This window comes from Passer domesticus, chromosome 22, assembly GCF_036417665.1.
Source record: "Passer domesticus isolate bPasDom1 chromosome 22, bPasDom1.hap1, whole genome shotgun sequence".
Taxonomy (NCBI): domain Eukaryota; kingdom Metazoa; phylum Chordata; class Aves; order Passeriformes; family Passeridae; genus Passer; species Passer domesticus.
The window spans coordinates 7,651,269-7,665,448 of record NC_087495.1 but is presented as its reverse complement, the minus strand read 5'-3'; the positions used below and the strand labels follow the sequence as shown (position 1 = coordinate 7,665,448).

The following is a 14,180-nucleotide window of genomic DNA, read 5'->3' as shown; positions in this document are numbered from 1 at the left end:
GCTCTCCATAACTCAGCAGAGGAACTCTGGAATGTGCAAGTTCTATTACACAAAAGCATTTCTACAATAATAGGAAAATTCAAACTCCATATTTTTCCTTGAGAGCTTGAAGGTGGCTTGTCAACTCCACACACAAACATAAGATGGTTGTTCAAAGACAGAAAGAGCTGCCACTTCTAAAATCATGTTCAAAACTTAAATATCAGCACCTATATTTAAAATCTGTGTTTTAAATCACTTTCTCTCACTGGCTCAGGTCTCCCTCCTCTGCTAGAGGCCAAGCCCAGGACAGTGCGGTGTGTCTAATCCACTTACTGTCAATGATATCTCCCAGCCCTTGGGCACGCAGGAGATCCTTGAGCCTTGTCACCTCCTCCTTCAGCTCCCGCACCAGCTTGGCGTTGGGATCCTCATTGATAACAGCATTGCATTTGATCTGCTTTGCACGGTCAGCATATCTGCAACCACACAAACCAGTGAAACCTTACCACAAACACAGAACTCATTACACACAACGTATATGCAACACAGGAATGCAGCAGCACAGAAGACACTTCGCTTGCAGCTGTGTGTCAGAAGAGTAGGCAATAAATCCCTGCTTCCTCTGTAGGGTAATTGAGCTCTTGCCAGTAGAGTCTTTTTCCCCACAGATAAGCTCAACTTACAATAAAGCAAAGGTTTAAAGGACAAAGTATGGCCTTTAGAGCAAACAGTTCTCCATACCCATCCCAGAGCAAGAGAAAGTACCTTAAAGTGCTCAAAGTTTCATCGTAGTTTATGTCTGCTGGACTGAGAGCAGCGACCATTGCAGTTCTGGAGTTACCACCTGGAGTGAACAGGCAAGAGTTTAGACCAAACTACTGTGGAGTGCACACTCCAGGCACTACCTACCTACCAAATATCAATGCTTTCAATAAATTATACAATTCAACTAAAGTCTACAGTACTAAGAAACATATAAAAACCACAGGGAAGAGTTACAGCATTAACATAAGGTGGAACTATGACAACTCAGATTCGGCTACTAAAGATATTTAACCTCACACCCAATACAAATTCAAGTGAGTTAAAAGCAGTCAGGAAATTCAGTAAGACTTTCTTTTCCTATTGGCACAGGCAAATCAGCCATACCTAGATTTTCTCGAAGAAGCCACGTTAGTACAGAATCCCTGTAGGGTATGAAGTCTGTCTTCTTCTTCTTTTTGCTCTACAAAGAAACAGCACAATATGAAAAATAGGAAGGATTTTCCGTGTAAGAAAGATGTGAATATCTTCCTGACATTTAAATTCTGTGTTCTAACACAATTCCAAGCAACAAACCTTACACTAGGCAAAGAAACCAACATCTACTCTACTCAGACCATCATACCTTGCTGGTGCAGTTATCCTAAGTTGAAAGCATTAAGGAAAAAGGAAGAAGAAGAAGGATGAGCTTCTTAACAGAGATTTATACATTGTTTGCATGTCAGACAGTACTTCCTTTTCTTAAAAAAGCCAAATTAATGAGAATCACTTCAATTGAAAAAAAATCATCTAAAAAATACTCAAGCATATTCAACCTGTCCAAGGTGTTGACTCACTTTTAAAAGGAACAACAGCAATTTATTTGTTTTGTTTCTTTGGGGGTTTTTTAATAGTAGTTGAGTACAAAAAGTACTTTTCAAAACCCACATTATGCTTGGATCAATATATGCTCACTTAAGACATTATTAAGTCTTGCCATTGTGAAGAAAGCCAGTGAATCAAATTATTGCACTGGTGTTTCCTATAAATTTTAACAACAAAGCTGCAGTTAAAAGTTTTCTAAAATTATTCTTTCAAATAAAAATAAAATTACTGCACTGCACTGAAGGTCTAAAAAACTTGCTATGTGAACAGGTCTTCTACATAAATATAGGCTTCTTTTGCAAGGCTTCTTCACAGTTAAACAAACCAATGCTTCCATCTGTTGACAGCCTGTGTGACACCCACAGAAGAGTATCAACTCTATTAATCTATCAAAATACACACAGCTAATAGGGCTGAGAATGCAAGGCCAAGAACAGCAAGTGATTCTGCTACTCCACAGATTCTACTGTTTCCATTTGACCAGTTATGCAAAGGTTGTTGCAGGCAAGGAAATGTTCTACTTACCACTTCAGCCAATGCTGAAATAACTTTGCCCAGAGTTGTGAGAGACTTGTTTATATTTGCTCCTTCCTGAGAAAAGAGAAACCAGTATTATACAGTAATTAAAACAATTCAACCATGAATCTCTTCAGGTTTGCAAGTATTTCTCCCATGGTTATGACTTATTCTGTGTCCAGCAGAAACTCCAGGTGATGCCTGTGCCCTCCCCAGCCCGCACCTTTAGCCGCGTTCCTTTGGCACCGGTGGAGTCGGCTCGCTCACTCCCTGCCAGATCCACCAGGCTGATCTTGCTGACCTGAAGAGAGAAAGCACACGAACAGGATTGTGAGTTCTTGGTGAATCAGAGCAAGGACAGAACTACAAAGTCACTGCAGCGAAGATCAGCGAAAAACAGTCAGAAAGCCACTTATCTGTAACACACCTTCTCTGTGGAAAGGTCAGTTTCTGTGTCATGTTTCTTCTGAGTAAAGACAATTGTAAACACAGCATGAGAGCGGCTGCTGGTTTCATTCATGTTGGTGGCTGCCACGGTCCTAAAATATGAACAGATATGAGCATGTTTAAAAAAGGACAATTACCTGCAGGGCTGAATGCAGCTGCAGAGGAATGAGAGCAAAAGGCTGCACAGGTGATGTGCTGCCCTGTAACCAAGACCCAGCCACACCTAATATCATTCCCAAACCCTTTCACTTTTTCACTCCTGAATTACTCCCATCTTCATCACAGTTTAAACAGAGCTTTCTCCATCTGTGTACTCAGCAGTCCATCTTACATCCCAACACCCAAGAACACTTGAGCAGCATTTATGTGAGTCCTTCTCACACACTGTTGAATGAAGCCAACAGCTTGCATGGAAACAACTAATAATGAACCAGAAACTGAAGCTGGAATGCCAACTTTAGTCCTGACCACATGAATTGAGGAAAGAGGAGACTATTCACATAGGTCTTTATACTAGGATAGTGACAGAGCACACAGCAAAGGCAGAAGTAAATGCCAGATAATTATTTAGACTCTATCTGAAGTCATTGCAATCTTTAAATGTCTACACATTGATTTGCAGCACTAGTTCAGCACACAAAGCAATTTCAGCTTTTAACAGCATTGATCAGTGCATATTTCAATAACACTCCTCACTTACAAGAGGTTTTTTAACGTGCTAATGCATAACACTGATAAGAGTATGTAACACACTCCCATCACTAACCTGGCTTTGTTCCCAGCATCCATGAGGTCTGCGATGTCTGTGTAAGATGTGACTGCTAACTTGGACAGATCTTCCACGTAGGGGCCAAGGAGAGGATGTTCTCGCACCCGCAAGTTCCCTTTGTTCTTCGGGTTCAACAAGTCTCTGACTCTCTCACAGTAAATCTCCATGTAACTCACCTGAAAACAGGAATTTTCACAGACAATTCAGTATTTCTGAAGGTCACCTCCACAGCATTTCAGAGTGCCAGTGGCAGAAATTCCCCCAGACCACCACAGGAAAGCTCTGGGTGTCTTGGGTCATTTAACAGCTTAAACACTGGCCGAGGCAAGAGTCAAAAGTCTCCTACATCACACCTCTAACATAAGCTGCTGGCCCTGCATCCATGTATAGATTCTTCAACCATTTCAGAAAATGCTGGTGTGTAATGAAAAATTATACACTGGAGTCCACAATCACCTTAACAGCTTCAATATGACACAGCACAAGCATCAAACAAGACAGATGAGGTTTTTACATTTGTCTCAAAAGAGAAAGCCTTAAAAACCAAAAAGCCTTAAAAAATAAAATTAAAATTCCCAAACTCATCAGAAATCAGCATCTTAATGCATCATCAATAACCCAGCACCTAAGCTCAGTTTGATGCCCAGCATACAGACATTCTTTGATCCCTCACCACACTCACCTCTACAGAATATGACATTTCCTCATTGCTGTTGTCATTGATTTTCTCAAACAGCTCTTCACATAGCTGGAAAAAAATTAAGTCCAAGTCAGAAATGAGTCTTTACTGAGAAGTAACAATTAACTACCAGGACATGCAGTGGAAATGGCTTTAGAATGAGGGCAGTGAAAGAAAATGAACTCAATGCATCAACCACACACAGCCTCACTGGGAAGATAATTCATCTCAGTCCCACATCACTATCAACCTTATTTTGTCTAGTATCTCAGCAATTGCTCTAGGTTTCACCAATATCATTATTCTGTACTGGAACATTAGCAGTAAGCCTTAGCTCTGTTAACTCTTACTGCAATACAAAACACAAGTGTGTGTCTGAAGATGCTATGGAAACCAAATTCCCTTTGTGGGCTTGGTCCTACCTGGGGAATGATGCCTGCTTGGCTCTCCTCCTGCTTGCCCATCATGGTGTAGGATTTCCCAGCTCCAGTCTGGCCATAGGCAAAGATGCACACGTTGTAGCCCTCAAAGGCGTGCAGGAGCATCTCCTTCCCAATGTCATTGTACACACGGCTCTGAGATGCAAAGCAGGGATCTTCAGGCTGCAAAGACACCAAAACAGCATCAATACAGACTTCTCCTACCATTTGAGTAAGCTTTCAAAAAGCAAGTGGTGTTTTTAATACTTTTATCTTGTGGGTCAATCCCTTAGGAAGATTCTGCTAACAGAATTCTGTGCATTCCACACAACCCTACCTCTTGGGAAGAGGTAAACTAGGCCATTTTTACACACAGGTTTTTCCCAAGGTAGAACAAGATGGAGAAGAACAACAATGACAATGTCACTGCATTGTTTGTGAGTGTATCTTATTCTTAATCTAGCATTCTCTTGCTTCCTGAAACGTCGTAATTTAACATTACCTGCTCCTGAAATCAGGATAAATTTAGCAGTGCTAACATTCTACCGTCGGGATCAAGATTTTATCAGACCTCTTCTGTTCCTTGATGCTGCTTATCTGCTAGTTTTCATGCATTCTGTTCATAATGTTCCTGTGACTGGGCTATAATCAACTTTCACGGCTGCTCTGAAAAACTCAGTGAGAGTATTTTGTTGTGAAAACAGTCTCGTTGACCACAAATTTGCTCAGAAATATTACATCTTATTCACCATCTAAGTTACTAGAATTAATCTTAGAGAAATGCATTATCCCTTCTTTGTACATCTTTTAGAAAACAAGGCAGGGGAGGAGGAGGTGGCAGAACAACACAGTTCTGCTGGAGAACAATTACTGGAAGTCAGTGAGAGCTTAGCACCGATTCACAGAAGGGTGGGGCACCGAAGCTGGATGAGAATTTATTGCTTTTGCAGCTATTGGAAACATGGATCACTGTGCTGCCTTCTCCAGATATGCCAACAAAACCCATACCATGTATCCCCTTGAACTGTAAGGACTCGAGCAACTGTCATTTGTCCAAGAGGAAAAATGAACTACCATGGCACACGTGCATCCTTAAAATATTGTTGGAGAATATTTTCAGTAATCTTTCGAAAATATACAAGTTGTTTTAGCTTTCTGCTCTCACCCAAACAGGGAAACACAACATACAATGACAAGCTTTTAACCTGAATGTGGGTGTAGAAACATCTGACAGGGGTGCCATGATCAGAAGAGAATGTTAAATCAAACCAAGCAACAACAAAACCAGGCCTTCTTGTAAAAGCACTTACCGATGTGTGGGACCAGTAAGAGTAGTCAAAGCTGAAGGACTTTGGTGCTTCCTTAGGATTCTTTGGGTTGATAATACCTACAGGAATAAAATTCAATGTTTTAGCTAACTTGACACTTAGGAGCACAATTAATAAGCTGGCTGACCCACAATCTGTGAATCTGCGTATTCAAAGTTGCCACATGGCATATGAGTAGGAAGGCTGTAGTAACAGACTCACTGCTTCCTAATACTATTATTTCTGTAGGACTCATTTTAAATAAAACAAGAAAAAAATTCCTGGGAGAAATATGCTGCTGCTTAACAGAATTCTGTGCATTCCACACAACCAACAAAAGCTTTTTCAGATACCTTTAGGTTGGTGGGTTTAGTACTGTGGGTTTTTTCCTTCCCAGCCACAAAACTGCTTGGTGTAACCTTTGCCTGCAGGGGAGCAATGCACAATGGATCCAGCTGTCATTGCAGTGGCACACACAATGCCTGTAGTTTCTGTGTTCCAAGGAGGGGAATTTATAAGCACAGCCCTTGTTGCAGAAGTGAATCTCTACTGCTTCCTTCTTTTTGATACTACAGTGGTGGAAACACTTAAATCTATTATTTCCAGCAGCTGTTTTCAACACCATCTGTGTAAGTAGGACTGCAAAAAAGCATAGTCCTGAGGGTATTAGATAAACCACCCTGGGTTTACACATCTGCCCCTGCACCCAAAGCAGCAATTTGCCCCTGGGAGTGAGACACTAACTGTGATGTGTGCAAATAAAGTCCACAAGGAAATAAGCCATACAAAGGTGTCAGCACTCTTCCCAGGGATGATTTACATCCTGATACCAGACATCCTAGAAAGAAGATGCTTATTTCTCACATATTCTTCCAGTTAGTTTATGCTTTGTGAGATTGGAGCTTCTCCCTTTCCTCCTGTGATGAATAAAAATTATATCACCCACAGGTCTTACCACTTCAAACATGAACTTAGCATCTTGTTTCACCGAAATCTCTGAAAATGTGGTTACAGGATCCCCATTAAAATCAAATCATTCCTCTACCAGATGCTGTGTTCCTGAGCAGGGCTGTTGTCCAAAATGACAGAGAAAAGATCACTGTCTGGATTGCAAATAGCAACAGTTGCTACTCTATTTCTCCTGGCCAACTCTGTTTCACTTGGATGCACCTTGTGCTGACATTCTTGCCTTAAAAAACCTGACAGACATGCAAAGCCAATGAATTATATGCACCAGCACAGTATCAAATTGCCAAAAAATGCTTGTGGCTTTGGATAGCAACGCAGGCATCAACACAGAACAAACTGTAACCTAAGCAATCATCCATGGTTTTAGCTTCCCTCTCACTATTCCACCAGTCCCAAAGAGAACAAAAACCAAACCCCAAAGACAACTCCCTGCCCCAAACTTAAATTAGTTCTCTCCTTACAGGGTATTCCACACTGCTACAACTCAACAATTTTCCATTTAAAAATTTAACAAAGCCCCGAAAGGTAAGGGAGATATAATGCCTTCTATCTGGAAGTCCCCACCCAAAAAGGCAGTAAAATAACAGACTCTCCACTTTAGTGTCTGAAAAGGCACTACAAACTTGCCAATAGTTCCCCTTTCTTGTTTCCAGCCTAAATTTGATCCATCACATTGGAGAAAAGTAAAGTTCAGGCTCTGATTTATGCAAGTCACTGCATTCGGCTCCATTTTTTTCTCTTTTTAAACCACTGTTGTTGCTATTATTATTATTATTATTATTTTCTTAGACAGACTTTCCTCAGCCCTTCACACTGACTTCCATGTCCAGCTCACTACTTTGAAAATCACTTTTTAGGGTATATGCTTTTGCAAAGCATATCCTGAGAAGTGTATCAGGAAAAGGAGTTTAACGTGCAAGACAGCAGCTCTGTCAGAGGTTGGGAATGCAGCTGCCTGGCCAAAACCTTCCACTGCAGCAGGAAAGGGTCAGAGCAAGCCTCCCAGCTGCCAGCAACTCTGCATGCTGCCCCTCACCACTGGGATCCAGACACAGCCGTTGCACTCAGCCTGAAGTCTCTTCATCCCTGGTTCTGTTTCTTGCACACAGGCTACATCCTCCACTCTCACAATTCTCAGTCTACAAATGAATCCAGCAGAGCTGACTGGATGAGAAAATAGAAGATTACAATCTCAACAGATTTCAGCTGGACTGAAACCCTCTTCATTTGGGGCACGGATCACCAGGTGGATGCTGCCAGCATTAGTGATGTCTGATGTAGTCTGGGTTTAAAACCAATGATCAGGCAGGCAACAATGTGATTAAAACACCTTGAAGATGATAAGACGGCTAAGAAACCAGGAATTCAAACGGAAATAACTGACCTCACTTGAAGTTAGCTATTGCACCAAGCATCATCTTCAGAGGGACGAGAAAAACCCATGAAATCTAGCTACTTTTAAAGCAAGCTAATGGATATTTCTGAAGAAATTAAAAGGCTTCTTATAGTACAGGTAAGCTTTATCCTAAAACTTCATGTGCCAAATTGGGAAAAAAAGAAATGGGCATGCAGAAATTAGACTGAATTGGCAACACTGATTTTATGTACCACGTTTCTCAACCTGCTGTATGTTCCGCTGACCAAGGAAACAAATACAATTAAAACAGAAAGAGAACTGTTCTCAGTGTCTCCAATAGCCACAAGAATACTAACAGATTTCAGTTACTTTGTTTGGTTTTTAAACCATGCAAGGCCAAGATGAATTATCTTAGTGAATCATGAAGTAGGTCATCATCTATCTCCTCTCCCCACAGCAGCCTCACCACACGGTCCACACACTAATGGTTTAATTACAGAGCCCCAGGAAATGAGAAAGGCAGTAAGGCAGACAATCACAGCAGGAACGCATTAATAGTCTTTTTATCTTACAGAATAAATTTGTTTATCTGCTATTTCAAAGGTCCAATGTGGCAATTAACTCTTCTGTTTGCAAACTGACACTGCTGCTTTGTGCTGCAGCTATAATTACCATCAGCATGGCACCGGGGCAGCTCTGAATGCTGCACTTAGCCAGTTTCTGAGAAAATCCCTCTTCCAGGCCCCTTGCTTCACCAAGGGCCAGTTTACTAGGTCATGGGGTATCTTCCAGCCTTCCACAAGGTAAGCTTTCTGCAGCAAAGAGGCACTGGAAGGGATATTGCCCAGAAGCACTGGGTGCCACAGCACTGCTATGGAACAGCTCTCACCTGGAGCCCCGAGGTGAGAAGGATGAAACAAACAGGACAATATTGCTCTGCTGCAGTGCTGAAACCTCTTCTGGGACGGAAGTAGCAACCACAGCAGGGGTTAATGCCCATCATTCACCTTTGGAATGGAAGGCCAAAAAAAGGGCAAGAGAATGTTCACAGGATTAAAGTATTTTCTACAAATCATTGATTTGGTTGAGAGAGATAAATGCCCATATTATTACTTTTCTTTATTAGAATAGTGCATTTCTGGAAATTTTGAATAATAAGCTTCTCCTTAAAAAATAATATTTAGATCTGTTTTCTACCTTTGTACACAAAGTAACTACATGTCATAAACTGAGATAAATAAAAGTACACTGTGTGAACAGCTCTGCAGCAGTACCCACGTGAAGCAGCTGATTTAGTACCCAGTGCCAGGCCCACCTAGAGACACAGCCTGCATTTTAAAAGCTTAGTCTCCCCTTACAGCTGTACAGTGAGCCAAGCTGAGCTGCTTCACACCATCCAAAGTTTCTCTAGGCAGGAGTAATTCACATATTCTCTGGAGCTCAAGCAATTTAAACAATTCTTTTAGCTACTTAGCTGTTTAAGTTTGGTGGACTTTTTGATACCTGTAACTACAAACATCTTCTATCTCTCTGACCAAAAGGTAAGGAAACATTCAGTTTTAAAAGAAATTTCTTCACGCTAAATAATCTCATTTTTTTTAATATTATATAAGACCCAAATACTGATTGGTCCTTGTACAGGACAAGTGCATAGTAGGAGCAGTACAGAGGAATAAAAGGAGAAAGCAGGAGCACAACAAATGCAAGAATTACACTCTCAGACGTGCTCTGCCAACAGTAACAGGCCAATCTCCACAAAACATTTGGATTTTAACATACCCTTACTTAAACAGGCAACTTCATCTTTTGGCATTTTTCTTTCCACAGTCCATCCCACTTGTTCCTTAATTAACATTTTATATACCATCCACCATCTGCTTTATCAGCTAGCACAAAAATAACATATACTTTCAACCTTTCAAATCTATGAGCTCAAATGCATCCCTCGTTTTTTAGCAAACACTGTAGCAACACTTGAAAGACCACTATTGAAATAGTACCCATATATTTTATAGTATGTATTATATTGCATTCCTGTTGTCATTTTGGACATCCAAATTTTTTGCCTTATAATCAAATTTTCATTTCTGAAGCTGAAATTCAAAAAGCACAGATCAAATATACACTTTGTTTTACACTTATAACCAGAGTGTGGAGCACAGCTGAGAGCTGATGCAAAGTTAAAATCTTCTAGGGTATCTTCAACTGGAAGCAGTGTTCTGTCTTCTCACTTCTATCTGAACACACACACACACACACACATTCCCACACACACACACACACACACACACACATTCCCACTTCAAGCCTTCATTTCTGGACTTACACTTCCATTCTCCTTTAAAACTAACCAAGTAAACAGACAGTGGGAAGCCTACAAAGGGGAGAAAAAAAATCCACAAAAGCAAGGAAGCTTAGCCAAGATCAGCCCCCTCATTCCATTCCCATCTACTCAGTCACAAAAATATTTTTGCAGGCACAAAGAATGACTAGAAGTGCTTTTTAACCACTCCAAATTCGTATCAGATTATGACACTGAATTTGCAGTTCAAGCCTGCTCTGCTCTCACCCCAGTCAGTGCTGCTCCTCAGCACGTCACAAATTTGTCAGATCAGAAATTATCTGCAGTTCAGTATCTGGGGATGCCCAGCACACACAACTCCTAATAAGCTCTTGGAACAGAGAGACAGTGCAGAGCTTCAAGAGGCAAGAGCTGCAATTATTCTCTTGCCCTCCCTGCATTTAAAGTGAAGTCAGAGCACTGCCCTGTGCCAGCCCCAGTCACCTGGCAGGGCGCGCTGCCAGCAGCCGTGCCATGCATTGGCTGTGCCCGACTGCAGCCGGCCCCGCAGATAAACCAGCAGCCAGAATTAACCTGAGCTGCAGCTGGGATTAGCTGGGACACAGCCTGTGCAGGCAAGGGGGGTGAAGCGACTGGCACACCGAGGTTTTCTAAAAACAAACAAATAATTCCTAATCAGAAATGAAACCCAATTATGATGAAACTCGAGACTGGAACTGGAAAAACCGACCTTCCCAGATCTGTGCAACACAGCCTGCTCTGTCGTTACATCTGCCATGCCCATATTGCTACCATAACAGGCAATGCTGAGGGCACAAAACCTCTTGAATTTCTACATATGAAATAAAATTAGATTTCTTCTCACAAAGAGAGGCTTCACACCAACCTCAACAATTCTCCCTGTGGCAGCATTATTCTAGCTCAAGCACACACTCCTACCAAATGCCACCACTCAGATATAACAGCTAGCAAGAAAAGCAGTGTCTTCACTTTTGCTCTCCTTAATCATTAGTAAAGGAACAGGCAGACATTTTCAAAATGGTCTCGACAGACCTTTGGAAGGGGCAACTTCTGGGAGAAAAATACAAAATAACTTCTATGCCTTCTTCAAACTCTATTTGGATCAATATAAGCAGTAGTTTTATTATGTTTGAATAAACTATTTATCCAATGAAAAAAAAATCTGGAGCTTTCAGAATTGATTCCACAAGACCAAATTAACATTAAACACAGAGTCTCTTAAAAAACATGGGTCTGGAAAATATATCTGCACCATCTGTAGACTAGAATGACAACAATGGGAACATGTTCCTTACACAGAGCAGGGTGGAGCAGGCATTCTTTATTTGCTGGAACGTGAATAACACCACAGAGACACGTTTAATACAGGCTTCTTTCCTAGGCATACGCTGCAATCAGATCTATGGCCATAGTGCTTTTATAAGGCAGACTTTCAGGGCTGTTATTATAAGAGATAAATGAAGGGAAATGGACACTTCCAGCTCATGAAGCAGTGCTTGCTTTTCAAAGCATTGTTTGCATTTTTCAAATCATTAAAAGGGAAGGAAACCAAGTAGAAGCTAAGAACAGCTCATTTGGAATTCAACCGGATTCTCTCCCCACTGTGGAATTTCAGCGCTGCACTGGGAGAAAGGTTGGCTGGGGGAGGGAGTGGGGCTCGGCAGCAGCAGGGCAAGGCCACGCTCGCTCACAGAAGCTGCTGGAAAGCCGCTCTCATCCTCAGCTGCTCCTACAGATCCAGGAGCTATAAATACAGCTCTCCAGCTGGTGTTCTTGGAGAACAGCACGCCAGCAGGCGCTGCAGCCGGCAGCAGCCAGCCGAAGCAGACTGCTCTCGCTGGCTGAGAAGCTGACCCAGAACCATTCCCAAACTTGCCCTGTCAATGGATTTCCTGGGAATGTCCAAGTGCTAGGAGCATGTCAGGTCTGTGTGTGGGGCTGGGTCAGAGCTCCCGCTGAATTCCGGGCTCATGTTTTCTGCCCCAAAGCAGGCAAAACAATATCTCCCCTCACCTTCTCTGACTTGACATAGCCAAGAGCCAGTGGTCTCTCCTAAGGCCATTTTCACTTCAGGACATATTAAGAGAACACCAGATAGCACTGGAATCTTGAGGAGCCAGGTCTCAAGGATTCCAGCCCACTGCAGTAGTCAGTTTGGTCAGTTCTGAACAGTGGATGTCTCCAGAAGAACTTGCGAAGTGAATGAAAATATCCAATTCTTAAAGTAGTTCCTATTAACAATTTACATTCTCTTTACTTCTACTTGCATACTAAAAGGTGGCAGTCTATTTAAGCATTTGATAAAAAGAATCACCTCTAGAGGCCTAGTTCTGTGTCAGTGGGCACCAATTCTGAAGGAGAAGCATTCCACATGGAGAATCACCACCGACAGGAACTGCTCAGGGTTTATTAGCAATACCTCTCTGCTATGGTTCCATGCTAACTCCCTAACATAATGTAGTCTAACTGCATTTAACATCAGCTGGAACACCCTAGTCATCATCCCACAGTCTCACTCCAGAACCAGCATTTGCATCTCTAGCATTTAAAGATCATTAAATGTTCATCTTCCCCCAGCTCCCCAAAGTCATCCTCTAAATTTTTTTTACAGTGCAGAATTAACACTTCAAGCTATTTTTATTCAATCGTGAGAAAGGCTTTAGAAGGAAAACCAAGCACCAAAAAAATCCACATTTTTATTCCTTCTCCAAAAAAACATTCCAGGCTTGTAGCAAAACATATGAGCTGTCAATACTGCAGGGCATTCAGAGGCAGTGACTAAGACAGACTTGTGGACACAGAAATCCCTAATGCTGCAAAACACAGAGAACTCTAATGCTCGTACTGGGAAGAGGACAGTCATCAGAAGAGTTTGGGTAACCTCTGCTATTGTGACCTCTTTGACTTGTCTTTCAAACCTCAGCCACAAGACCATGCAGGCATCCTCCATGTGACACCATTTATCTCCCCACAAACAGCCTGTTTTGATAACACACCCACCATGAATGCAGAGCAGTGTTATCATATTGACAAGTGTTCATTTAGCTTGCACCACTAACAAGGATTTACAGACCAGAAAAATCAGGGAAGGGGTGAAGTGACATTCCTGCAATGCTGTTCATTTGCCCAAGACAACCTCATCATGCAAGATACCGGTAGAAAACACTAGAAACACCTGGGGGGGAAAAAAAACAAACCAAGAAAACCAAGCTGTATGCTTTAAGGACCAATGCTTTTTGGTAGGCACAAGGCATCAGAAAGGCAATATGCTTATTTTTGGAGATATCTAAAATTATTATTTTCATAAGACAGATTGCGAGTCAAAAGTTTATCAATAAAAGAGACAGCTGAATTATTGATGAGGTTACCTTATTCTACGAACCTTTCAATAGTTTTGACTTTTGTATTACATTTCAAGTATCACTAATGTAGACAAACATGCAATAAATCAAAAGCCTTTTAAGTTCAGTCCTGCTTTCCCACCCATTTTTAATTTGCCCCAGAACAACTGCATAAAGCAGCACAAATCTTAAAAGAAAAAAAAAGGAAAGAAAAAAAACAAAACAAAGGAGAAATTAAAATTAGATGTTTCTGTATTCGGTTTTTTAGTTTGTTTTTTTTGATTTAAACATTTAAGTCTAGATCTGAGGTTTATACACCTTAGTGAGAAAAAACCCGAAACAACAAAACAATATTAGAAGAAATACATTTTTTCCCCTACAACCTCTACAAATTAACTCCAGAATGTCTTACCAAGGTTTTCTGATGCCAAGGATGCCTGGATGA

General features: G+C 41.4%; 1 protein-coding gene across 7 annotated transcripts in view; it reads right to left on the bottom strand.

Moving 5' to 3' along the window:
• KIF1B (kinesin family member 1B) overlaps window positions 1–14,180 on the bottom strand; it is a 77,487-nt gene that overhangs the window by 52,890 nt on the left and 10,417 nt on the right. For 4 of the 7 annotated variants that reach the window (XM_064396852.1, XM_064396856.1, XM_064396855.1 and 1 more), the window contains exons 3-13: window positions 5,749–5,825; window positions 4,442–4,621; window positions 4,023–4,088; window positions 3,338–3,516; window positions 2,552–2,663; window positions 2,348–2,425; window positions 2,134–2,199; window positions 1,370–1,387; window positions 1,132–1,207; window positions 748–826; window positions 316–458 (exon numbers count right to left, since the gene is read on the bottom strand). In XM_064396852.1, coding sequence (XP_064252922.1) covers window positions 316–458; window positions 748–826; window positions 1,132–1,207; window positions 1,370–1,387; window positions 2,134–2,199; window positions 2,348–2,425; window positions 2,552–2,663; window positions 3,338–3,516; window positions 4,023–4,088; window positions 4,442–4,621; window positions 5,749–5,825 — 1,074 coding nt within the window. The remainder of the gene's footprint in view (window positions 1–315; window positions 459–747; window positions 827–1,131; window positions 1,208–1,369; window positions 1,388–2,133; window positions 2,200–2,347; window positions 2,426–2,551; window positions 2,664–3,337; window positions 3,517–4,022; window positions 4,089–4,441; window positions 4,622–5,748; window positions 5,826–14,180) is intronic. The other 3 variants (XM_064396859.1, XM_064396854.1, XM_064396858.1) reach the window with 1 other exon arrangement.